Source organism: Gastrolobium bilobum, unplaced genomic scaffold, assembly GCF_033153095.1.
Source record: "Gastrolobium bilobum isolate Gb01-03AN ecotype WA unplaced genomic scaffold, APGP_CSIRO_Gbil_v1 utg589, whole genome shotgun sequence".
In the NCBI taxonomy this organism is placed as follows: domain Eukaryota; kingdom Viridiplantae; phylum Streptophyta; class Magnoliopsida; order Fabales; family Fabaceae; genus Gastrolobium; species Gastrolobium bilobum.
This window is the reverse complement of record NW_026898229.1, coordinates 191,533-218,558: the sequence shown is the minus strand read 5'-3', so window position 1 is coordinate 218,558 and position 27,026 is coordinate 191,533. Positions and strand designations below refer to the sequence as shown.

Sequence of the window (27,026 nt, the reverse complement as noted above, 5' to 3'; positions counted from 1 at the left end):
GGTGTTTGTCATTTTAAATGACATAAGTTATGTCATTTTAGGAGAGAGATAGACACAGAAAAACAGAAATCATGGGAGAGAGAAAGTGAGTGATTTTTTTTAATTTAAAATTCAAATTTTCTGTGTCTGTTTCTCTCTTAAAATGACATAACATTCTGTCATTTAAAATGACCAACACTTTTCCCTTAATAGTAATACTAATTAGTAGTAATAATATCTTATCTCTATAAAAAAAAAGCACAAGGCAAAAGTTCAATAATTTTCTAAAAATTTAATTTTATCTGAACTCCAGTACAATCACTCTATCCCATTACCATTATCATCACATATACTTTTTCATAATTTTATATATAAAATAACTTATTAATTTAAATATCTAAATAATTTTTTTATTTAAAAGTTCTTTTTATGTATTTTATTTAAAATTGGAGTTAAATCCTATGTAGCACCGATACTGACACGGGACACGACACTCCGACACGTTAATTTTTAAAAATGTTAGATTTCGACACGTTAGGACACTTTTTGATATTAAATAATATTTTTAATTTATATAGTGTATATTATATTTAATATTCAATAATTTAACAAAAAAATGAAACTAAACTTATAATATTTATCAATTTTGCAAAGAAACATAAGATATTCCAAATATTTATATTAAACTCAATAAAATGATAATCATAATTCAATGAATCTAATAGTTGGAACTAAAAACTCAACGCAACTCAACGTTTGAATCTTTTTTTGAATTTCTATAACGCGTGTTGGAGTGTCGGAGTGTTGGAGAGCGTCGAAAAATGTCGGACACGACACGTCATAATTTTTGAAGTGTCGGTGCTTCATAGGTTAAATCTCATAAATTTTTAGAACATATTAAGGTGATATTTTGGACAAGTTCATCCGTTGATTATTTAATCATCTATTCGGTTTGAATTTTTTAAAAAGAAAAATCGAATCGAACAAATCCAATTTTATTTGGTTTGAATGGGATCTTTTTTGATTTTTCGAAAAGCCTAAATTTAAGTTATACAAATAACTAGCTATATAAAAATAAAGTCATTTAAAATTACAAACAACTGAAAAAATTGAAGTCTTCAAACTAAACAAGTCTTAAAACTCATAAAGAGTTAAAGGGTTTGGTGTTTGTCATTTTAAATGACGTAAGTTAAGTCATTTTAGGAGATAGATAGACACAGAAAAACGGAAATCATGGGAGAGAGAAAGTGGATGGTTTTTTTAATTTAAAATTCAAATTTTCTGTGTCTGTATCTCTTAAAATGACATAACTTTCTGTCATTTAAAATGATAAACACTTTTCCCAGAGTTAAAATAGATTAATAGACAATAAAAAATTAAAACAAAATAATTTACTATCAATAACATCCAAGATGGATCCAAGTCTATAAAACAGCAAGATTCCGAGTCACCATTTTTTCAAAAATAATAAATATATAATACATTGGATCGATTTTAACCAACCAAACCGAAAACTGATCAAATCCAATTAAAATATGCAAAAAAAAATTCGGTTTTTGATTTTCGATTTTCAGTTATCAGTTTTTCGGTTCGATCACTGCGATTTGAATCGGTTGATGAATACCCTTACTTTGAAAGATGGACAATACATTAGGTCCACCTTCTTATGCTAAGAAAATCCATAATATATTTATTTTTTAATAGAATGAGGTTGGCAAATAGCAAAGATCAAAGATCTCATGATCACAAACGAAGTATTGATACCATATAAAGCACTAATTCAACTAAAAAATTTAAGTTAATAAATAAAAATTCATCAATAAATTTTATATTATATCACTCTAGCATATTATTTATATTTTCCATGAGTACCATTGCATTGGAGGAACTCAACATCAACAGGTTTCCCTGTGGAAATCATCCCAAGATAGTCGTACTCTCTTCATGTCTGAGTGTGCGGTTACTAGCAGAGATTTTCGCGGTCTGGATTGGATCGGTTTTAGAAGAAAAAATCATCTGATCCAATCTCTTCGATTTGATCACGTTATCATCCATTCGGTTTGGAATTTTTTTTAAATCCGATCCGATCCAATCCAATTTTTTTCGGATTGCGCCACTAGGGTTAGCCTAGTGGTGTGGGGTGTGTGTGTTAGGAGTGTGTGTAGTGTAGGGTGTTGTGTTCAATTCCTTGTAACCTCCACACACAAAAATCCTAAAATTTGTTTCTTGATTATTGCTCAAATAACATCTTTTGTATATATTGACTTTGTAATTTATTTATTTTTTAAATACAAAAGTATCAGTAAACGATAATATAGATTTTTTTTTGGACAATAAGATATAAAGCTCTACATATATAAAATTTTATTGATGAGACGTGACTAGATTTTTTCTTGAGTTTAGTTAATGAGTTAATGGGTCTTGAGTTTAGAAATTTTTGGACTATGATGGGGGAAAGACCCAAGTAAGTAGAGGAAAATTAATATATTGTATTGGTTTGGATTGGATCGATTTTCATCTACCAATTCGAAAACCGATCCAATCCAATTAAAATTTGTCGTTTTTTTTCGATTTTCGATTTTCGGTTTATTCGGTTTTCGGTTTTTCGGTTCGGTTAGTGCGGTTTGAATCGATTTGGATTGGTTGATGAACACTCCTAGTTACTGGCACAGGAAGATGCAGCAAATGAAGCTTGTAATTAAAACGCCTTGATGATTGATGCCAATGTCTCTGTTGGGGCAGTTTTTGATTCTGCCAGGATTCATAAATAAAAATAAAATGTTTTGATTCCAAATCCCAAACACAATTCATTATTGAAGGCAGTTGTGCCAAAACAAAATCAGAAGACTAAGGTACTAAAAATCAACAGAAACTACTATATTCAGGTCACTTTGCACCAGATGACACTCACTAAATCTGATTTTTTCTTTCTTTCTTTCTATAGTAAATGATATAAGATATTTACAAACATACCAAAAAAGTGTTAACTAAATTCCTACACTCCCAACATCAGAGATTCTTCTGACATTATGGTCAACAATGAATACTTAGCCTTGATTGAGATTCTGCCACCCTCTACACACAGCTTTGCCCCAGTGACCACCCAATATCCAGGTAGATCCTCTGGACCCCTAACCATTTCCTTTGTGTCCACAAAGCTCAACATTTTTGGAGCCCTTGTGGGCACAGGAGGGCCACCATGATAAATTGCTGAATTTATATCCACTTTAGTTGGCTTCTCAGGTGACTGCAACTCCTTGCTAAGCCTTGTACTCATCAATGCTGAGAATAATCCTGACTTCCGAGATGTGGTTGAAGGTCCATCCCATTCTGATCTGCGACTTTTTGCTGATGCAACTGTTGAGAATCCAAGCCTCAGAAAAAGGACTTTCTTCATTCCCACAAGCTTAACCTCAAACCAGGCCTTTGTCACTATAGATGTGGACTCATCTATATGGGAGCTATTGTATTGTACAGGTGCTGTGTAGACATGAGAAAACATACTCCACTTCACCGGTTCATAGTAGCCCCTTTCAACAGGTTCATCAATAGGATCATAACCATGATCTTCTGAAATTTCAAGGACACCAGGAACCTCTGAAAGATGCTGGAGATGGATTGCTAGGTGGTCACATTTTTGGCCTTCCAAGTATAAGCGAATCCCTGTCACAGGCCGATTTCCAGAGTCAACCTGCTTATAGAAAACATATAATAAGTTTTTTTTTTCCTACATTGAATGAGGGGTTATGAACAGGTTCATAAATGCAGGTATATTTTTATTTTATTTTTAATACAAGTGGGAATTGAACACATGACCTAATACAACCTACTCAAATCTCTCACCACTAAACCAAACCCAGTGGCTTAAATGCAAGTATTCTGATATAACTAAATTTGGAATGGAAAGTCAAAGATAAGTTGTCCAGAATCTCCAGATGTAACTTTTTTGTACATTGATTATGTGGTCTTCCAGCAAAAATCTCCCATTTGAATAAATAATGCAATTTTTTTAAGTGGACAATTAGAGCACAGGTGAAGTTAGAGAAGGTTCATAAACTTCTGACTAGTAATGACAGTTGTAAGAACAAAATACCTTTACAGTACTAACATAAAGCTTGGGTCCCATGAGAGTGAACTGAAGTGATGGAGAAATGTTTCTTTTATGCTTAGGACCGTATCCAAGAGGCAGATCACCATACATTGGGGCCCATTGCCGAGGCAACTGAAATTCTAGAAATTGATGAAGCTCTTCTATTGCAGGTTTATCTGTTTGAAACAAAAAACTTTTAAACACATGTACCAGATAAAGTGCATTATACAAATCCATAAATAATTATATATTCATTTTATATTAATGATTGTCTGTGTGCAAAACAAACCGACATGCATAGGCTTCATGAGAGAGATAAATACTGATTTTAATTTGCAGCATAAAAGATCAACATTTAAACGTAAAGTTTTATCAAAAGTGGTGATTGTCAACCAAAATTCCAACAAAAAAATAAAATTCCAAAAGAATAACAAATAAGACAATAAATGGTAGGAGAGAAACCAAAGTCGCAGGTGTCTACTCACATCTAAGATACAAATTCACCGCATGACTTAAAAATCCATTGCCTGGAACAGAATTCAGTAGGGAAGTAATTGGCACAAAAGACATTGATATGACATTAGGAGACTGTGCTATGGTTGAGAGCCACTGGTTATAAGATTGACCAATATCAACACCTCCCTTTCGAACAGAAATGCTCACTATATCCTGCAAAGAAATTTATATAATGAAGTCCAATTCTGTCAGATGCAGGATGGCTACAAGGTCCACCGTAAAGTAATGAAAATTGCACCATTCTTATAACAAAAAAAGAAAAAAAGAAAAAAAACACTAACATCATTCTTGGACTGACGTCTTACAACTGGCCTACCAGCAGCAGTCGTGCGCCGCAGCTTAGCATGATCATCCTGTAAACATGATTACAAATATATTTAGACAAATCAAACTTTTCAGATTTCTATTTCCTTTTTTTGCATGTTTTAGAATGACAGGCATATTTAATTTTGCATTGCAAGCCAGCTATTTTTCTTCAGAACTATCTTTGGGATTCTTGGTGAGCATAGGGTGTGTCCTTCTACTTTAGAATGTTTTTGCTAGTTCATGTTAGATATATAAAACCATTCTTGGCCTCCATCTAATAACTTAAACTGCCAGGAGAGTCATTCTTTGACAGTTCATTATAAAAGGCTTTGGAAAAACCAAAGAGGCTAAAATTTTGTGGGTGCTTTGCATGCAACTCTTTGTTGCTCCTGGTTGAAGCAGAATGCTCCCATCTTTAAGGGTGTTCTTTCTGCCTATGCTTCTAGGGAGTTACTATTTCAGATATGAAGAGAAAGGAAGCCTTGTAGCAATCTTGAGTTTTTTTTATATTCCATCTTGTATTTTAGTTTGTGTTTTGGAGGATATCCTGTCCTCAATTACTTGTCCTTTCTTCTTTTCTCTCTTAGAAATTTTCTTTTGCTGCCAAATTAAAAACTCTCTGAACTCATAATCCGTATCTCCTCACACTTTTCAATTTTAAAAGCAAGTAATGAAACGGAAGGTACATTGTCCTGTATCAAAAAATAATCTGCCTAATCTTTTACCTTAAGTTTTCCTGATATTTCAGCAGGATTGACATTAGAACTTTGATTCGAATTCTCAGAAAACCTCTCATCAGCTAATTTCTTTAGCAATTTCTGAAGTTCAGCCGGCTGAAGATCTGAATTTTTTGACTGCTTGATGTGAACCACATCCTTACCTCCCATCTTCACCCCAACAACAATATGGGTACCATATTTTTCAATGAACCTGAAGAACCATGTATCTTTTAGAGCACTATTCAAGTCCCAGCAACATAAAGAAGGATTCTACTTTTATTAAATTATTAAAGAAAAAAAGAATTCAATAAGGCTGTTCAAACAGGCAGACATGCACTAAAAGATTCAAGTAGAATGTTAAAATGTGCATCATATTAGTTTATCCAATATACTATTACAACAGGAGAACAAAGTGCAAGTTTAAAACATTATCTAGGATCAAGTTTCTTTAAGGAAAAATGCTAGTCTATGTATTTTGTTTTTACCTTAGGAGCATCTTCCACACCAGCATAGGAATTGCACACATGGACCCAAAACACATGCATTCGTTTAAGATACATCATGATCAAACAGACAAGAATCTTCTTCTAGTCCAATAATCCATTAATATAAACTGCTTAAATCAGCTCTATAAAGTCAAAATTCGTGTATAACATTAAAACATCAGTTAGTATATATCAACATATTAATCAAGTTCTTGTTTCGTCCAGAAACCTTTCATGTAACTCATGGTTGATGAAATCCATTGGTGAAATTTGAAAATGTGTTCAAGTTTAGGTTTCTTAATGAATTGTATAGACTTCTCATGTTCAGAACTCTTGTAAGTTCTAACTTATTGTTAGCAACTTTTAGTGATCATAGCAACTTGTAGGGATCATATCAAAGTGATACTTATATGCATACAAACTTTCATTATTGTTCAGAGGGAAGAAAAAAAATTTATATGTTTATACAAAAAAAAATAAAAAAATCAAAGGTATGTAATGTTTTAATACTATTAATAAGAACAAGATGATGAAGAATAACAATAATACTTACTCGGCAAGAGCAGCAGGGTTCCATGAAGAAGGCACTTCTCTTTTCACACTTTCAGAAAGGGTTATATTGGTTCTATCTAATTCAACGTTATATAATGTTATGTACCATCCATCATAAGCAAGGTTTTTAGTGGAAGCTGCATCCATCGGCCAACACTTTCTCATGTCGAACATGTTATTGAATAGGCCAGATGGAATCTTCCCCGACAAAGATAGATGTCCGTTGAAATGCTCAGACATCTGCAACACTCCAAATTCAATGAAATTCAAATGATACTGACACAAGGCAAGAATAGCAAACAACAATTTTCAAACGAATTCAATTCTGGCAAAACCATAATTAGAATATTAAAAAGAAGAAGAAGACAGAGAAACATGGTAATTACAAAAGATAAAAAAGACTATATATATGTTTATTTTGTGATGACCTGACCTGATTAAAAGGGAGAACATCGGAGCGAAACCTGGTGCGTTCACCTTTGTCGCACTTGATGGAGGTGGGTACGTTGGGAACAACAACCCCAACAGGAAATACAAGGTCTCTGGTATGGGCGGTTTCAATTTCAACCAACCTGGATTTGCAAGCAGAGAATCTTATATCACTGCAGAGATCATAGCCTTGACCAATCACACACACAGCTTTCTCTGCCGTCATCTGGGGATCCAACCCAGCAATGCTATTGATATTGATACCCATTAACACTTTACAGTAGTACTATGCCTGATTCCTCAGATAATTCAATAACAAGGTGAAGTGTAAGATGTTGTTGATTGAGTTGTTGTTCTTGTACTATGAGAGTTTTCAAAGGGTCTTCTTCTACGCGGGTCATTTTTTATTTTTTATTTATTTAATTCTTTTTATTTTGGGGTTTGAATATTTGAATTGAAGGTGAAAGGGACAGTTTTGTATTCAAAGATTGGACCCTTTGAAGGAGGTGACAAGGCAAAGTGTGAACGACGAAAAAGAGAAAGCATAAGAAGGCGGCTCCATGGACTGTGCGTGTCTGTGCCCTCCACGTGGCAGAATTGCGTGGTAATTAACGGTGAGTGCCATTTTGGTTTGGCCACTTAAAAGTTTAAAGTTTAAAGAGGAACTAGTCTTAGCGTATGCGTTGACGTGAAATATCAATTAAATGAGTACGCTTAGGTTTGACCGTGATCTTTGGAAAAAGCTTTTGTCCCTCACCACCGTCACGGTAGTTACGTTTTTTATGATTTTATTTTATTTTATCAAATCGATTTTATTAATAGTTCAACCACTTTTATGCTTTTATAATTTTTTTATATTGTAATTTTATGTTTTATTATAAGTAAATATCCTTTTTGATCCTAACAAAAAAAAAAACACTTTAGAAAAATAAATTAGTCAGTTAGTTCCTAACAAATTCAAGGTGGACCCATTTTAGTCCTTTTGAGGAATTAATATGAGTCTTTTTGAATTTGTGAGGGATCACGATTTCAACTAAATGGGTCCACTTTGAATTTGTTAGGGACTATCTGACTAATTTATTTTTGTAAGGGACTAAAATGGGGACCGTATTTTTTGTTAGGGACTAAAAAAGATATTTACTCTTTTATTATTTTTTATCTTTTCTTTGATTTTATATAAAATCTCTATTTTAACTATTTTGCTCACCGATAAGTGAGATTAATAGGTGAATTCATTCGTAGCATTACAAATGCAAAAGTTATTACAAATCAAGGGGTTATAGCTGATTGTTTCCAACATAATTTTTGGAGAGTTTACAGATAAAAATTAGGAATAATTATAATATGGGGTTGATTATTTTTATATAACCAATATAAAAATAAATAATATTACATTCAACGTTGACTATCCGTTCGCTATTAATCCACTAATCCACTTGTATTCAATAATTGATATACTTAAAAAAATTAGAAATATTAGGTATAAATGGAAGCGTAAGTTATGTGGGTATAAAATGATCCTAATTCTTATAATATTTGAATTTTGTAAATAATTTACATTTTTGTTTTTTATATATTACTTGCTTAATTATTTTGATTAAATATTGATCCACTTGTATTCAATAACTGATATACTTAAAAAAATTAGAAATATTAGGTATAAATGGAAACGTAAGTTATGTGGGTAAAAAATGATCCTAATTCTTATAATATTTGAATTTTGTAAATAATTTACATTTTGCTTTTATATATTACTTGCTTAATTATTTAGATTAAATGCAATATCCATGTGGTCCCACATATTTGTGTGTGTTTCTCTTTAATAATGAAATTAACATAAATTAGTTTATTTGGTATAAGATTCTATGACAAATGATTTAAAGTTTGATTGTTGCTACCATATTTTTTTTTAATAAAAATTGAATTTAAGCATAAGATAAAAAAAAAATTAATCTCTACATTATTCATGCCTTAAAACGCAAAATTCCGAAAATGTTCATTGGTTCTTCTATAAATTGGGATCAAGAGATATAATATAAAATAAACATTCGATTATTTTACAGTTTACTAGGACAACATTTAGCTATGTATCGCTTTCTTTTAATTTTATGCTAAGATCTATGCTAACAAAGAATTTTTTTTTTTTTTAATAAAAGTATAACAATTAAGGAGAAATTTTGTTTCATTCGATAACCAGAAGCTTAAATAAGAATTTATAGTAGAAATTATATCCAAATGATTTACCAATAAAAAATCAAATCCAAAAATCGTGTTCTTGTAGTTTGATCCTAAATTTTGTGATTTTACTGGATGTTAACATTTTATTATTGTTGGAATAGTTGTAAAACTTAGTTATAATGACCGCAAATTTTAGATTGGCTAGATAGATTAATAATTATGACTTTTGGTGAATCAAAATCGTAAAAGATAAATGATATCAATATATATATTTTTTTTGAACTTTTTAATATTTTATGTATTATTAGATAAAATTTCATGTTAGTTTCACTAATTAATGCTGGTCCACTCGCTATAAGTGGGAATGATTTCATCCAATAAATAAGAGAATTTTAAAAATATGCATCGCTAACATTTTTCTCATCTAAAACAGTTGTAAAATTTTGTTACGATTTTCATATTTTCTACCATATTTGGTAATTTGGCTAAAAATAGTGATTATTTTACCAAGTGATCTTACCTTTTTAAGAGTAAATTAATTTTTATTCAAATATATACCAGCATGGCAGCATATATACCGTATACAGTATTGGTATTTTTAAATTCATGTTAAATTTTAAAAACATTTAAAATTATAAGACGAAAATTTTATTAATTAATTTGAGTGAAATCTTAAATATATAAACTAAAATATGAAGAATATTTAAATTATAAAAAAGATAGGTTTAATTAATACAAAGAATTTAAAATTAAAATTTTAATAAATGACATGTACCATCTTTAAATAAAAAAACTTAAAAATACTATGTTTGTGATGACCAAAAATATTAATGAAAAATTGGTGATTTAAATTAGAAAAAAAATGATCCATTATATGATTTTTAGATTTTATCTAAAGGACTTTCATGTTTGCATTCGCAGTCAAATCCCAAGTAAACCATCCTGTAATTTGTTCGACTTTCGGTTCGATAATTGCAACTATGGTTGTTAAAGTAGGAGGGGGGACATAGATTTTTTCCAAGTAACTAACACCTTCTATAAATTTTTAAGGGTTAATTCTTCCAAAAATTCTCCCGAATATAATGTTTTTAGGAAAACACGTACAGTACTTTTGTGTTTATAGGCCAAAGTTTTCACACAAGAAAGGCACCCTTCTCTTTCAAGAGGATTCGTGGCATGTCAAACTCCGGTAAAGTTCTTCGCTTTGCATCGAATTAGCAATGTTAATAAAATCAGATCGGCCAAATCGGATTGATTCGGGAATTGATAAATCAGTTATGTAATTGGTTTGGACAAAATAATGGACCGATCATGCATCAGAATTAGTGAAACTCTGCCGATTTTAGTGAAAAATCGGTTATCCGGCTCGATCCAAAAAAAAAATTCCCAACTTTTTTTTAAAATAAAATAAAATCATAATGGACATATTTGAGTATTTTTTTTCTTATTGACTTACATAAGTTATGTACTTATAACACTAGTATTATCTCAATATACAATATGCATGAAATTTTAATTTGATTTATAGTTAAAGATGTCGTATACTGAACCTGAAGTCCTGTATCATAATAATTATATTTTTGTTTGATCCTTTATAAGATAATAATGTGCGATTTATTATTTTTATATTAAAATATTTGAAATTTTTATCTTTTTTTAGATATTTAAGTATGTTTATAATTTTTTAATATAAATTATAGAATTACATATAATTACTGAGTCATATAATCAGTGACCTAGTATCTTGACCGCATCAATAATCAGCGGATTTAATAACATTGGTTACAGTGTCTCATATGTATTATAAAACTTCCATTAAACTACATGCTCACTAGAAAACATCCTAACATTCCAAAACAATATTCTTGAAATATAAAACAACTCAAGATTAATAAAATAGAAATAGTTATAGAATACTTTAAAGAAAACTAATTAAAGCAAAAGTTAAATATGCCTACGTACGTCATAGCCCATTCCGAATTTTTTTGTTTGACATAAATATTGAATCTAAGACCAACTCAAATAAAATCTGACTAAGTTATAGTTTTTTTTTTTCCCAAGCGACTAGCTGCTTATTGTTTTATGTGAAGAGAAGGGAAGAGATAGGACCTTTTATAACATTTTCATGGGTTACTAGTTGTCTCATGTGTACTCTAAATTTTCCATTGAACTGCTTGTTCACTAAAAACAACCCAAAATTCCAAAACAATCTTAAAATATTAAGCAACTCAAGATTCATAAAATAGAAATAACTATAGAATAATTTTTAAAGAAAACTAATTAAAACAAAAGTCAAATATGCGTACGTCATAGCCCTTTCAGAATTGTTTTGTTTTACATAAATATTTGATCTATGACCTACTCAAATTAAATCTGATAATGTTATAGGTCCCGCAAGGGTTTATTTACTCTTATTAATTATTTGAGACGCATTAGTATGATAACTCCTTGTAAGTTTCTTTGCTTCAGAGTTGGATATTTTAGAAGCAACTTTTGCAAAAGCCTTTGTACGCAATAAATAAACAATAATAATTTTGTTTACGGTTAAAAATACTATTCAAAAGTGAATGTTTTATGGCAAGAAATTATTATGTAATCTTGATCAATTTGATCATAAGCAATGGTGGAGTCAAAGGGTTAGGGGGTGATCACCTCCCTAAGTTGATCAAATTTATATTTTATCATGACTATCGGCTATTGGGATATCCGGATGTAATCCAAAAAAAAAAATTACTTTATACATTACATTCAAACTTAAAGATATACTATTGTGTTGTCCTGTGAATAATATTTTTAAAAATTAATCAAATACGAAAATAAAGTAATTTCATTTGGATATGAATGAAATAACTCTTAGATTTCCTTATTTCATGATGTTATGATGAATGCCGTGTAACTGTAAAGGCAGTAAAGTATTGTTTTTTTTTTCCCAAAAGTTTTAACTTTTCATTAAATAACAAGGAATAATTATGAAAGCGCCTTACGTCCAGAGGATTTATTGTGATCCGGGATTATCATTTTTTAAATGATCTCTTAGTATAAATGAGAGAATAAAATTAAAAAAGAAAAAAAATAACAAGAATAAAAAAGAAAGAAAAAATTAGTGAAACATAAAAAATATTTCCCGTTGCGTCGTGATGCACACTATGTCACTATGCATCACTAGTACTACGGCAAAAGAATTCCAATTATTTTATTGTCCGTATGAGTAATGACTAAGGTATTGATGTGTGAGGACTTGGACTAGACTTTGCATACGCGGGTCTTAACCATTTCCCTTTTGATCAGTTGGGCTGTCAAAAGTATTAAAGCCCATCCGAGACGATACAATCATTTTGGTCGTTTCTATACTTGCTTTTTGTCACCTTTGCTTCAGAGCGTACATAGGTTAGGCCGACCTACAAAGATTTTTGGTTCAGCTTATATTAAGTCAGGCTTAGTCTATTATAAATAATAAAATAGAATAGTCTTAGAATTTTAAAAAAACTTATTTAAAAAATAGGTCAAAGATTTTTTTGTACATGTCAGGCCTAGAAGCCTACAGGCCTGTCTATATCTCATTATTTATTTAAATTATAATGAATAAAATTATTATTTTAATAATTTTGAATAATAAAATAATATTACTTTAGTTATCCTTTTAATTATTAGATATTTAATAGGCTTAAACAGGCTAACAGATCTAGGCCAAGACTTTTATTTTTTAAATATAGGTCAGACCAAACTTGTAATTTGGAGTCTACACAAACTAATAGATCAGGTCATGCCCAATAATTTTTTACAAATATTTGGCCTATTTAAGTAAAAATCTAGCCCTATTTATACCCCTAATCATCCCAATTCCCACCGACTAATTTCTTTTCTAGTGGGAGATTTAGATATCCTGTATGAGTTTATAGGTCGGAACCTTAATGTGATTATTGTATCTAAAAAAATAAATATTATAATATACTATACGACACAATATTTAGTAAATATATTCATCATAAAATATGTTTTTAGGATTAAATATACACTTTTTACTAAAGAGGAAGGTTATATTTACAACTTTTTTTTATAACCTTTTACAACCACATCTTAACATCGTTGATTTCCGTCAATCAACGATTATCATTTAGTGTGAATTAATAATTAATTAATGAATTTAATTTGCAAAAATAATAATCATTGATTGGCGGAAATCAACGGTGTTAGAATATAGTTGTAAGAGGTTATAAAAAAAAGTTGTAAGTATAACCCTTCCTCTTTACTAAATATATTATTTATTGAATTCATATACTTTCTAAGTAGAAATAAAAAAAATTGTGTTACCAAATATTATTTTTGGCATAAACTCTCCATAAGTACAAAAGTAAAAAAGAAATTATTTCTTTCCAAACATAAGGATAGAAAACAAAATAATTAGCATATTCATCCTATAGTTGTTTGACAAACTTAATCTTTCCATGCTTTCAAATATTTATTCCTTTCTTTATTTATTACTTATAATTGTTTAAATAGTATGATTATATTTGAATTTAAATTTAATTTTATGATATTAATACAAAATGGAAGCGGTCCCTACCAAAAAATTGGAAGTGGTGCATTATTAACTTTACTTAATTATTTTATCTTTTTTGGTACATACTTAATTATTTATCTAATTATATAACTTCTAATTATTTTTAAATCAATGCACAAGCTTCAAAGTTAGATTTTCTTTAAATTGACGAGTAGTACTGTGAGATTATTGTAATTGAAAGTTTTATAAAAAGAAATTATTGAGGTATATATAAATATGAATTGGGAGCGGAGAGTAAATGATTTTAAAAAAAAAAACCCTAGAAATCAACTTTTATCATTCAACAACTCTTTTATATTAATTCGGATTAGAATAAATAAATTAAGAATTCAATATTTGAATATATTGAGGTCTTCAGTTTATTCTTTATCAATTGAGTCCAACATTTAATTATTCATGATACAATTGTATAAGTCTAACAACTATTAGGCTGGGCCTAATCATATACGGTTGAAGATAAATGATGTTGATGAAGAGAAGGGCGGTTAAAGAGTTGATTGCAGTGATGATATTCTCTTTGACGAGATAGTTGATCTGTGTAATATTTTTTTAAAAAAATATAATAATAAATAAATAAATAAAATATAAAATATCTTAGATATTTAGATAAAATATCTTAGATATTTATAAAAGTAATAATTAGATTTCTTAGATTTTTATAAACGTAATGATTAAGATTTCTTAGATTTTTATAAAAGTAATAATTAGATTCTTTAGATATTTATAAACGCAATAATTAAGATTCCTTAGATATTTATAAAGGTAATGATCACATTCCTTAGATTTTTATAAAAAGTAACGATTATATTCCTTTTTGGAATTCTAAATAAAGCCCCCTTCCCAAGAAACTTAAGCATAAGAAGAAGAGAGAGAGAGTGTGAGAAAGAAAGAAGGAAAGAAAGAGAAGGAGATAGAAGGAAAGGAAGAGAAAGAGAGAGAAAGAAAAAGGAAGAGGAAGAAAAAAGAGAAAGAAGGAAAAAGAAGAATGAAGGCAATATTGGGAGTAAAGAACTCATTCTCTCCTTTATTTTTAAAGTTGATTTTTAGATATTTTAGAATGCTATGATGGTTCTGTTATTATCTATGTCATATTTAAAGTTATTTCTTTATAAGTTGTGAAGATGTCGTTACTCTACCAAAATTATTTCATGAATTCTTTCTACTCTTTTACTTTATTTTCTCTATTTGACTTTGCGAATTTGATGAATTTACTTATATTAAATATGAGAATGATCTTAAATCAAGTTTATAGAAATTAAAGAATTTCTTTTGTACCAAATGAATACTAATAGAATATGTAATCTTTTACTAAATGATTCTGATGTGACTGACCCACAAGGGGATCAGAGTGGTTATAGGGTAAGGAATGCTTTATCATGGTTTGAGCTCCGCCATACAGAACCTTTCACATACAGAACCCACAGAGTTTGGGCGCTCCAGAATTGAGCATTAGTCATTTTAGTTAAAGATTTCACGTTCCTATATATGTTTATATCTAGAACCCACGAAGTTTGGGTAGAACCCACAAATGTTTGGGTATGACTAAATGAAGAACCCACAAAGGTCTAGACTTATATTTATTATTTATGATATTATTTTCTTATTATAAATTTACTTTGTGAGAATGATATTTTCCACTAAAGTGGCTGGATTGGTTATAGTTCGAAAACCCCAATATTACTGAGGTTTATCTCACGTGTGTTTGTTTTTATGCTAACCTTTCCAGAGTAAACAGGCCAATATGTGTAGCTTTGGAGTAGGATAAAACACTATGGCTAAAGACTTTAAATACTATATGGAGCTTAGTGGAGCAAATTAATAGAAAGAAAAGTGTTTCTTTTCAGTTTAAATTAGGGTGTAATTCTAATGTAATAATGAACTTGACTTCTGTATAATTAGATTTTAAGAATATTTTGTAATATACCTTATTTCATATCCGCTGCGTTAAAATTTCACTTAAGAATTAATGTGATATCTTCTATGCTAGTCAGTTATAGAGGATGTTACAATCTGGTTCTCCTGGAGTTTGATCAATTTGAGGAGACTGGAAAGGGGTACCTACAAGATGCTCCAACGCTCCAGTTAGTTCAGTATTCAATGTAGTTCAAGTATTCAAGGATAGATAATCTTACCTGGGCTGAACGACTTTGTATTTATAGTGGGAGTATGTCTTGCTTCATTTTGCCTTTCACAGGGTGGTGTCGATTCCCACTGGTGGAGAATGGTGGCTTTTCGCAGGCTATTCATTGGGCTAGAAGCCTATGGTCAGGCTAGTCCTAGTAGATGTAGTGACGAACTAGTGTTGCCATTCATTCATTGGGTTCATGTGGAGGTCAAGTTGCCTTGAGCTACTGGTCTCGGTAATGATGATTCATTGCTTACTAAGTTACTTTTGGCTTGTCCTCCAAGTAGGCGAGATGCCTACGGTTCATACGCGGGATGGATTTGGTTCCTTCAAAGTTAAGTCTATGGTTCTTGGGCCCTCTGGGCCTTTATTGGATTGAACCTCCATCTTGCATATATCAGGTCCAGATCAGAAGTCTCCCAACTCGTTGCTTATGCTGGAAGCGTGAGTAGCGAGATGTATATTCATGCAAGATGTGTGTTATGTCAGTCATGTAAGTTTGCTTGTGTCGAGATAATGCCACATTTCTACTATTTTTTGCACTTAATGAGTGTTGGTAATCAATTATTTTGCCACTTAAGAAATGGTTTATGTGACTTTGATATGTCAATTGCATTAGATTCTCCCTTCATTGCGTGTGGGTTAACGCATTAATCCTTGATTTAGAGGTTGACACGTGTCCCACTTTGGTTTCCAGCGTTTTTACCTTATGTGGACTTTTACGCATATGTCATATGTTACTTTTTGAAGTTTTTTTTTAACTGTAAGGCCTTTTGGAGGGGAAAATTTTATTTCTCATTCCGACTTCATTTGCCTCATTCGCTCTTCTTCTCTGAAAATATGAAGCGTTGTTCTCTCCTATAATCATTCCTATGCCATTGTCAATTCCTTTACGTGACACGTTGGTTCGTGATTATGCTACTGTTTCTTACCTCAAAGTTCAATTTCTTTTTCTATATAACAGGTATATTTTTTCCTTTACTCCTTTCTTCGTTATCTTCATGCTTTTATTTCTAAAGAATCTTTGCATCCTGGCTTTTATGGTTTCGTCTAGACTTGTGGTTAAATACCTTCATCCTACATTGTTTTTCTCCATTCGTATAAGTGGGTCTCTAGTTGTGGTTTGATCATTCATTCAATTTTCTCTTTTTCTTCCTTTTAGGTTTTAAATCGAGTAGAATCCCAAGTTCTCAATCGTTTGAAAAACGTCCTCTGAACATCACTTTTCTGCTTATTTTTTATTCCACTGGCCCAGAACCTAGGCTTGTAGAATCTATGACTACCAGTGAATGGCGGTTGTTCGGTGAATGAGTGTCCTTGGGAGAAATCCAATCTCCTTGGGACCCTACCTCCCACATTAAGGGGATACATAAGTGATTTTTCACGTGGGGCTCAATCAGCTAGGACTTAATCGTATAGAGGTCAAGGTAGATCTCGCGGGTTGCCTAGCGCCCCTTCTCAACAAAGTAACATTCAGGAAAGAGTTGGACATAATACTTTTGCTCCTTCTAAGTCCAGGGAACCCATTGTCATTCTACTAGTTCAGAGTCAGAGTCTATTCCTTGAACTGTACCTCCTAGGGTATCTCAGAGCCCAAGTCCCCTGGAGTTTGATCAATTTGAGGAGACTGAAGGGGATACCTACAAGGCACTCCGATACTCAAATCAGTTCAGTATTCAATGTAGTTCAAGTATTTAAGGATAGATAATCTTACCTCAGCTGAATGCCTTTGTATTTATAGTGGAAGTATGTCTTTCTTTATATTGCCTTTCATAGGGCGATGTCGATTCCCATTGGTGGAGAATGGCTACCTTTCACAGGATATTCCTTGCGCGAGAAGTCTATGGTCAGGTTAGCCCTAGTAGATGTGATGATGAGCTGATAATGTCATTCATTCATTGGGTTCATGTGGAGGTCAAGTTATACTAAGCTGCTGATCTCGACAATGATGTTTTCTTGCTTACTAAGTTACTTTTGGCTTGTCCGCCAAGTAGGCGAGATACCTACGGTTCATAAGCGAGATGAATTTGGTTCCTACAGAAATTACATATACCAGAGCTATTGATAAGGGGAGCCAAGAGAGAGAACAAAAGAAGCGGCAATAATTGGTGAACTGTGTGCTTTATGTTGAAAAAACGTGTGTATATAATATATGAAGCCTTTCCAAACGCACGTTTTTGATGGAGTTGTTTTTTTTTTTTTTTAATGCAGTGAGGGCATATCTATGAAGCTTTCTTTTCTCCACTAAAGTTTATTAATTCATTTTGTTTCAAAAAAATATATTGACTTAATTTCTTCTTAGTTAGATGACATCACTGCATGTAACTCTTATCGTATAATCAAAACCTATTGCAGTCGTGAAACATTTAAAGATTTTTTTTCTTCTAAATCACATAATTAACTTTACTGTGAATTTCTTTGTTTACTATAACAATATATAGTAATATTTGAAAAATGTTTCTAACTAAAAAAAATGTGTTGCTATTTATATTAATACCATTTTAACAAGTGTTATGTTAAGATCACATTATTGAATGATTTTATATAACAACACTTTAATATATCTTTAGTAACAACTAAGAATCTTTTATCTTTTTATGCCTATGGATGGAGGGTTATGCTTAGCCCAATCACATCAAGTGAGTTTGACATCATGTCTCAACTCAAAATCTCTTGCCACATTAGTATGTTTCTCCTTTCTAGCTAAACACTTGGTTAGCCCGAGTTCGACTTGGCTTTGATACAACGATCAAGGGAAGCTATGAAGAGGGACTATCACCTATGGACTAAAGTAAGTCCAACCACATCAAACGAATTTAACACCCATGTTTCAATCCAAAAAATCAAAACATTGAGTTTATAGGTCCTCTCATAAATAAACTTAACGAAGGCATAATACCAACTAATAGGAAACTTTATCACTAGTCAAACTCACCAAGTTTGATCGCTCTCATAATATAAATGAGTTATTATGGAGCGTTTGATAGAGGAGAAAATTTTTTTTATCGGAAATTTTGATTTTTAATAATATGATGAAAAAATTCAGTTTACGATAATATCCAAAAATTAAAAATTTAAAAAAAATTTAATTTTCCGAAAATCCTGAGAAATACCTCCTACCAAACAGCCCCTATAAGCAATGTTATTATAGAACATTGCTATTGAACTTGTATCATTTGGGTTGGGCCGGTCGATTTTATCATAAACTCGTAAACTAGCAAGTTGAAAATAACCCAGTCAACAAAAGATCGGGAATGTATCCGGAAAAAAAAAAAGATCATGAATTCACACGCGCCTAAACTTCACAACAAGTATTATTTTCGTGTGGTTTATAAAGCGTTTGTCAGTTTATATCTCGAACCGTTAATAGACTCCGTCGAGGTTATGGTTCAACCAGATATACCATTCACGTATTAAAAAATAAATATATTACGTATATTAAAAATTCACCAAAAAAAAACTATCAATAATGGGCTTTAAAACATAAGGTTCAATTTCAGCTTGTAGATGGATGAGGCACTGTCAAGAATAGGTTCAATTTCAGCCTCTCGCCTATCCCAATCTGCAAAGGTCAAAAGGATGGAAGAAAGAATCAATCGCGTTGGTTGGGATACAATGAGATAGAATAACATACTTCCAAGCGCATACAACTTCTTGCAGACAAAAAAAAGGACCTAAACCCAAATATATACACACTAAATCAAGAGAAACAAACTAAAATTAAAATACTAATCAAGCTTTGTTGGGAGACTTAGTGGCCTTAGAAGGAGACTTAGGTTCCTTGGCAGCCTTATCAGACTTCTGTGAAATAGTGAAACAGAGCATAGTAGAGGAGAAAAAACTGAGAGAAAGACAAACGAGGTCAGTGAAGAATGACGCTGATGTAACAATTGAACGGCGAAGGACAATAAGACGAGATATGAGAGTGATTTAGGTTTTTTTTTTATAAAAGTATGAAATCCAAAGTCTCAAAACGATGTTGCTTATTTTATAACTATTATTTTTTTATTTTTAAAAATATTTAACCGGTTCAAACCATGTTCCCTATAACTCGCCGGGTGATCGAGATTTGGCCGATTCGATCGGTCCAAATTGGATTGACTGCGTAATTGATCCAAAGCATTGCTCGAACAAGAGAATCCACTTGATCACCGAGACCTAGATCGACCTGGCCAATACGATTCAATTTTTAAAGCACTGATTTATATCATGGCTGATGCGTTATTTCAGAAGTTATTCTTTCGGTATTTATTACTGTCATCTCTCTGTTGCATCAATGAATGTAGTATTTATTAGAATTTAATCTTTATTTCATGTTTTAAGTTTGTCTCCCATGAGTGTAGAGGTAGCAAGGTGATGTTGGTTGCACCAATCTTCACCATTTGGACCCCAATTAATGTTGGAAATTTTTTAAAATATGATTTTTCATTATGACAGAAACTCTTTGATTCAGGTATAACTTGGACTCTAGACCATTCCATTAAAGAAATCTGTTTCTTGCTTAATCCCATTAATATGAATATTAAAAAAAGAAAAGAAATTGAAATAAACCCACAGATATACGTTAACATATGGCAAAAGGCGATTAATAGTATTATATCTAATTGGTTTCATTGTCAGTGAAAAGATGAGATTTTGCGGTCATGCACATCTTCCTTGTGCATCACTGTTAATAAAATTGGACGGGTCGGGTCGATTGAGGAATAGGTAAATCAGCCATGCAATTGATTCGGTTGAAACAATGGATTAGTCATGTATCAGAATCGGTGTAATCAGGCCGATATTCATGAAAACCGGTGACCCAGCCTGGTAAAAAAAAAAAATCCAAAATTATTTTTTTTAAAAAAATAAAATCATAATGGACATATTTAAATAATTTTTTGCTTATTGATTTACATAAGTTATGTACCTGTAACATTAATATTATCACAATTATGCACTATGCAGAAAGTTTTGATTTGATTTATAGTTAGAGATGTCATTTTTTGAACCTAAAGCCTCGTATCATGATCATTATATTTTTGTTTGATCTTTTATTAGATAATAATATGTGATTTATTATTTTTTATATTAAAATATTTGAAATTTTTATCATTTTTTTAAATATTTTAGTGTGTTTATAATTTTTAATATAAATTATAAAATTATATATAATTACCGGGTCATGCGGTTGAACTAGTGAACCTAAATTAATAATTGGCATAATTTTCTTGATACATATTAAAGTAAGCTAGTAACATAAGATGGTGTCGGGCATCTTTTATAAACAATCACAAGCATGCTTAAAAGGGTTGTGAGAATCCCCATAACACCATGGGGGTAATACAACTTACAAGGATACAATGGGTTGGGGATAGAGGGTGGTTTTTGTACAATTACAATATGAGTATAGTTATTTGTATGGGATACAAATTTTTTTTAGTACATGTATGGGATACAATTTTTTAAGTATGAAATGTATGTATTTTAATTTATTTATCCGATTAAGACAACTCAACTGACTTACTAGTTGAACCAATGATTTACTGACTTAGTAATTCGACCGGGGTTAATTATTGGGCCAAATTTTATAACATTAGTTAAAAATAATTTCAGATCTATTTTTATTTTGAGAAATATTTTTCTTATATTGTAGGAAAAAAGTTATCTCATATCGTAAAAATAAAATTATAAATGGACCCCACAGATAAGAAGAGAGAGAAAAAAGAGTGGTAGAACCCAACCTCTTTTGTGTATGTAGAAAAATTATTTATCTCATGTAAAATAAAATAAACATAACCCTTTTATTTTATAATTTCTTAAGTAGTTTCCTTCCCGTGTGCTTGGAGCGAGTAAATTTTTGATATGACAAGAATATTTACTCCTTTATAAAAAAAATGTGAAAAATAATAATTATAAAGATAAAAATAATATAAACATATTATTTTTTTTATATTTTATTAAATATATACTGAATGATTGGTACGTACAGAAAATATTTTCGCGTGGAGCACCGTCGTTAGACTTTGTCGTCGGCTTTGTATGTGATAGTGACACAGAAACCTCGAAGTAATCTCGCATTAAATTCTTTATCGTTTCTTAGATGGATAAAAAAATAAAAATAAAAAATAAAAGCTAGAAGTCAAGCTAAAAATGCAGCATAACTCCAAAGACTTTTTAAGTCGGGGTCTTCGTCTTCATCTTGTTATTTTTCACAATATTATACTTAATGGAATGAAAGCAAAACCAAGTAAACCTATAGAGTTGAGGAGTTAATTAACTGAGTGAATGGGCTCCGACGTGATGAACAAAAACCTTCTTTTTCAGCTTTTTGTTCGGGTTTATTGGCCATCAATGTCAACTAATTTGGAATAAAGATATTGTTTATATTGATATTAATTTTAATGTCATCATAAGTGAAACTAAGTTACTCTTCAAATAATATTCAGGTATGTCTGGATACAAACTTAAAACATTTAGTATAAATTACATACAGTAACATTTGAAGAAAAAAAAAATTCTAAGTTAAAAAAGTGTTTCTATTTATATTAACATTTTAACAAGTGTTATATGTATTAAGATCACGTTATTGAAATATTTTATATAACAACACTTTAATATACCTCAGTAACATTTAAGAATGTTTTATCTTCTTTTTTTGTTTAGTATTATTATTATTTTTTTACAATTCTAAGTGGATGGAAAGGTTTTGATCCAGGAATTACACTTCTAACTCACAAATTTTGAACACTCTTATAAAGACAAAAAGTATTACAGTCAAACTCGCTAAGCTTGATCGCTCTTATAATACAAAAGTGGGTTAAAAGTAATGTGAGCTCTATTTTTTTCTAATCTTTTTAAAAAAGAGGATATAATTTTTGCACGAGATAATTTATTTCATGCAGCATAAAAAATAGGTGAAACACATAATTTCTTATGTTGAATGAAAAATTATATCCCCTCTACAAAAGATAAAAAATTCATGTAGGAGTTTCCTTCATGCATGCGTGCGGGGAACACCTTTATTAGTAGGGGTGTTAACGGATCGAGTCGATCTGATTTTTGATCTTAAAAAAGCTAAGCTTGTATTTAAATGTGTCAGTCTAACCTAGTCAAACCTGTTAAGCTAAGTTTGTATTTAAATGTGTCAGTCTGACCTAGTCAAACCTGTTATGAATATAATTATCGGTCTGTGGCCTGCCTTATTTACAAAAACGAAAAGCCTAATTTAGCTTGTTAAAAAAAATATAAGACAATAAAAATTTATCAAAACAAAATATATGATCAATAACACTAATAATTCCACAAAGATTTATAAATTCAATGTATAACCAAACAGTATAATATAGAATAAAATCATTCAAAAAATCTGTTTAACCAATAAAATAGGATGAAATGGATTGAGAAGAGAAAGAGCGCTATTATAAATAGTATAAAAAATATAAAAAAAAAATAAGAGTTAATATACTAAGTCAGCATGAGAGGCTCTAAAGCTGGATTTTTGAATTGGAATATAATTTTTTTTTTTTTGGTAATCAGAATCTAATTACTTTTTATTAAATGAGTTTTATATAAGTTCAAAACTGATTCTAATAATTAATTTCAAAAACCTCTAATTCGTTTATCAACCTTGTTAGACTTTGTCTTTGATAGGGACTTGGACCCTCAAAACGGAGAAGAGGTGACGAATCCACAACCACAAGACAGACAGGGAGCGACAAGGATAAATGAAGATGATATAGAGAGGAGAGAAGTGGTTCAGCTGAGAAGAGGGGAGAGAACCAGGACTCAGAGTAGGTGGACCAAAGGTTATTTGATGGATACACGTGGCTGCCAGATGTCAAGACTATGAAGAAAGGGCCACTCAACATATGGAACTTGGGCTGGGAATAATCAATAATTCAGTAAATGTAATTGGGCCTTTGTAATTAATAGCCCATTTAATATTCAGTTGAGTATAACAGGTGGAATGGGTGCTGTTAGAGGGTTATCTAAAAATCTGTAACAAACTTTGTTTGTCTTCTTCTTCATCTCAAATTCTGGAGTAATCAGCAAACTCGAATTGCTGAATTATATTTTACATTGCATTTCTTGTTTTCTCTTGTTGTGTGAATCCATAGCTTGAGGCTATCATTTTGGTGCTTTCATTGAGAGAAACTTTTGAACCATCAATGGTAGAGGGAACTTGCAGTATTGTTAAGCAAGGTGCACTGGACGACTGCCTGAACCGACTGGCTCATCATGATGAACAGTTTAATTCCATCGGTAATCTGTTGAGGGAGATGAACTTGAAATTAACAATGATGGAAGGAAAATTGGATCAGAACCAGAAGAGCAAGACTAAGACAGAAGGGGCTTCCCATGGAGGTTTGGGAGAATTATTTGGAACTAATGCATTTAAATCTGTAAAACTTACCATTCCAAGATTTTCTAGAGGAAACCCGGAGCCTTAGATCCATAAAACCCAGCAATTTTATGGGTTTCACAACCTTACCGATGTGGAGAAATTTACTCTGACTTCCTTCCATATGGACGGATCTGCCGAAGAGTGGTACCATTGGATGGACCGCAATGGTAGGCTACAGACTTGGGAGCAATTTCTGATAGCTCTCCGAGCAAAGTTTGGGCCTTCACGCTACCGAGACCTGAGGGGAGAATTGGGAAGACTGACTCAAGTAACATCAGTTACTGAGTATCAAGCACAATTTGAGCAACTGGCGAATCAAGTGATTGGGATTGATGATATCAGCCTCCAAAGTTACTTTGAATCTGGGCTCAAGCCAGAGATACGTAAAGAGGTTCGTATGCATTTACCTACATCTGTAGAACAAGCCATTGACTTAGCTAAGTTAGTGGAAGACAAAATTAATGATAAAAGTCACATGAGAACATTCCCAAACAGAATAGTACCTGTAGCTGGTGGCAGTAATTCAAAGGGGCTTTTACCTGCACTCCAACGCAATCAGCCAATGGGACCTGTGTTAAAAAAAGATAATATACCCATTAAGCGATTATTATCGGCAGAAATGGCCGAGAGAAGGGAAAGAGGCCTATGTTTTTACTGTGATGAAAAATACAATAGGAACCATATGTGCAAAGGTAAGATGTTCATTCTGGTGGTTCAGGATGATGGAGAAACCATATGAGACAATGACCTTTGCGAATTGGAGCTGGAGCACGAGGTTAGTAATGAGAAAATTGGAGGAGAAGAATATTCTATACCGGAAATCAGCTTACATGTTATGGCTGGTCAATACTCCACTAGCACCTTACGTATCAAAGGTAGAATCAACAACGCAGCAGTCCAAATACTGGTGGATGGAGGATCCACGCACAACTTCATACAGGACCGTTTAGTGAAGTTCTTGGGCTTAGAAATCAGACCCACTCAGAAGTTCCAGGTGTTGGTAGGTAATGGGGAAATGATGAGTTGCCTGGGGGTATGTTCTCGGGTTTCTATAGACATTCAAGGGCATGACTTTTATCCAGACATGTATGTGTTACCTATACAAGGGGCTGAGGTCGTTTTGGGGGTACAATGGCTATCCGAATGGGGAGATGTGACCATTAATTATAAACAGCTATTGATGAAGTTTGAAAAGAAAGGCCAGCTAGTGGAAACCAAAGGAGAACCCAGTGTTGCCATGGAAGCTATTCACTTGAACCAATTACGCAGGTTGACTTCTTCTAACTCAGTTGCTTGTATGTATCAATTACAAACCATAGAACACAGGGTGAGAGCTGTTATTTCTGAAGCAACAGAGATGGACACACGTGTGCAACAGGTTCTGCAAGAATTTGCAGACATTTTTCGAGAAGCCTTCCAGCTTACCCCCGTTCCGTGCAGAGGATCACCACATTCACCTAGAACCTGCAACAACAACAGTACATGTTAGACCATATAGGTATCCTCATTTTCAGAAAACAGAAATAGAGAAAATGGTCAAGGAAATGATGGAGTCCGGAGTAATCCGACGCAGGCTCAGTCTATTCTCGTCACCGGTCCTGCTGGTCAAGAAAAAGGACGGAACATGGAGGTTTTGTGTAGATTACCGAGCCCTTAACCAGGTGACAATAGTCAACCGGTTTCCTATTCCCACAGTAGACGAAATGCTAGATGAATTAGCAAGGGCTTCCGTGTTTTCAAAGCTCGACCTAAGATCGGGTTACCACCAAATTCGGATGGCTGAGCAAGATATTTTCAAGACAGCTTTTCGAACACACGAAGGCCACTACGAGTTCGTAGTTATGCCTTTTGGCCTCACCAACGCCCCTGCTACCTTCCAAGGCATTATGAACTCGGTACTTAAACCCTTCTTGAGAAAATTTGTAATTGTTTTCTTTGACGATATTTTAATATATAGCAGGACCATGCTTGACCATCTGCGACACCTACGGGCAGTACTGGAGTGTCTACAACAGGACCAATTATATGCCAAGAAGGAAAAGTGCTATTTTGCCGAATCAGATGTGAAATACTTAGGGCATATAGTTGGGGCAGCAGGTGTAAGACCGGATGAAAAGAAAATAATAGCAATCAAAGAGTGGAAAACACCAACAACAGTGAAGCAACTCAGAGGCTTCCTTGGACTGGCTGGATATTATAGGAAGTTTGTCAAGGGATTCTCCCAGCTAGCTGCTCCCTTGACCACACTCCTCCAAAAGGATGGGTTCCAGTGGGATGATGCAGCAACACAAGCTATGTAACAGCTCAAAGAAGTTCTCTCCAACCCACCGGTTCTAGCACTACCGGACTTCACTCTTCCCTTTGTGTTGACCACTGATGCATCCGGGGTTGGAATAGGAGCAGTACTCAGCCAGAACAATCAACCCATCGCTTATTTTAGCTGCAAGCTGTCCACAAAGATGTAACAAGCATCCACTTATGTTAGAAAACTATTTGCTATAACTGAGAGTGTAGCAAAGTTTCGTCAATACCTATTGGGCTGTAAGTTTACTATAAGAACCGATCAGCACAGTATCAAGGAGCTGATGGCTCAGGTAATACAAACACCAGAGCAGCAAAGGTTTCTTGTGAAACTCTTAGGGTTTGACTACACCATTGAATACTATCCGGGTGCTGTTAACAAAGTGGCCGATGCACTGT

The 27,026-nt window shown here is 32.3% G+C and overlaps 1 protein-coding gene across 1 annotated transcript; it reads right to left on the bottom strand.

The window, feature by feature from the left end:
* Positions 1-2,883: 2,883 nt before the first annotated feature.
* LOC133314034 (MACPF domain-containing protein NSL1) lies at positions 2,884-7,347 on the bottom strand. Its single transcript, XM_061515463.1, has 7 exons — positions 7,081-7,347; positions 6,649-6,887; positions 5,617-5,821; positions 4,867-4,938; positions 4,555-4,738; positions 4,073-4,245; positions 2,884-3,670 (listed from the first exon to the last, which is right to left on the bottom strand). The coding sequence occupies exons 1-7, from the start codon at positions 7,342-7,344 to the stop codon at positions 2,975-2,977; spliced, it is 1,833 nt and encodes a 610-aa protein (XP_061371447.1). The 5' UTR covers positions 7,345-7,347; the 3' UTR covers positions 2,884-2,974.
* Between the last annotated feature and the right edge of the window lie 19,679 nt (positions 7,348-27,026).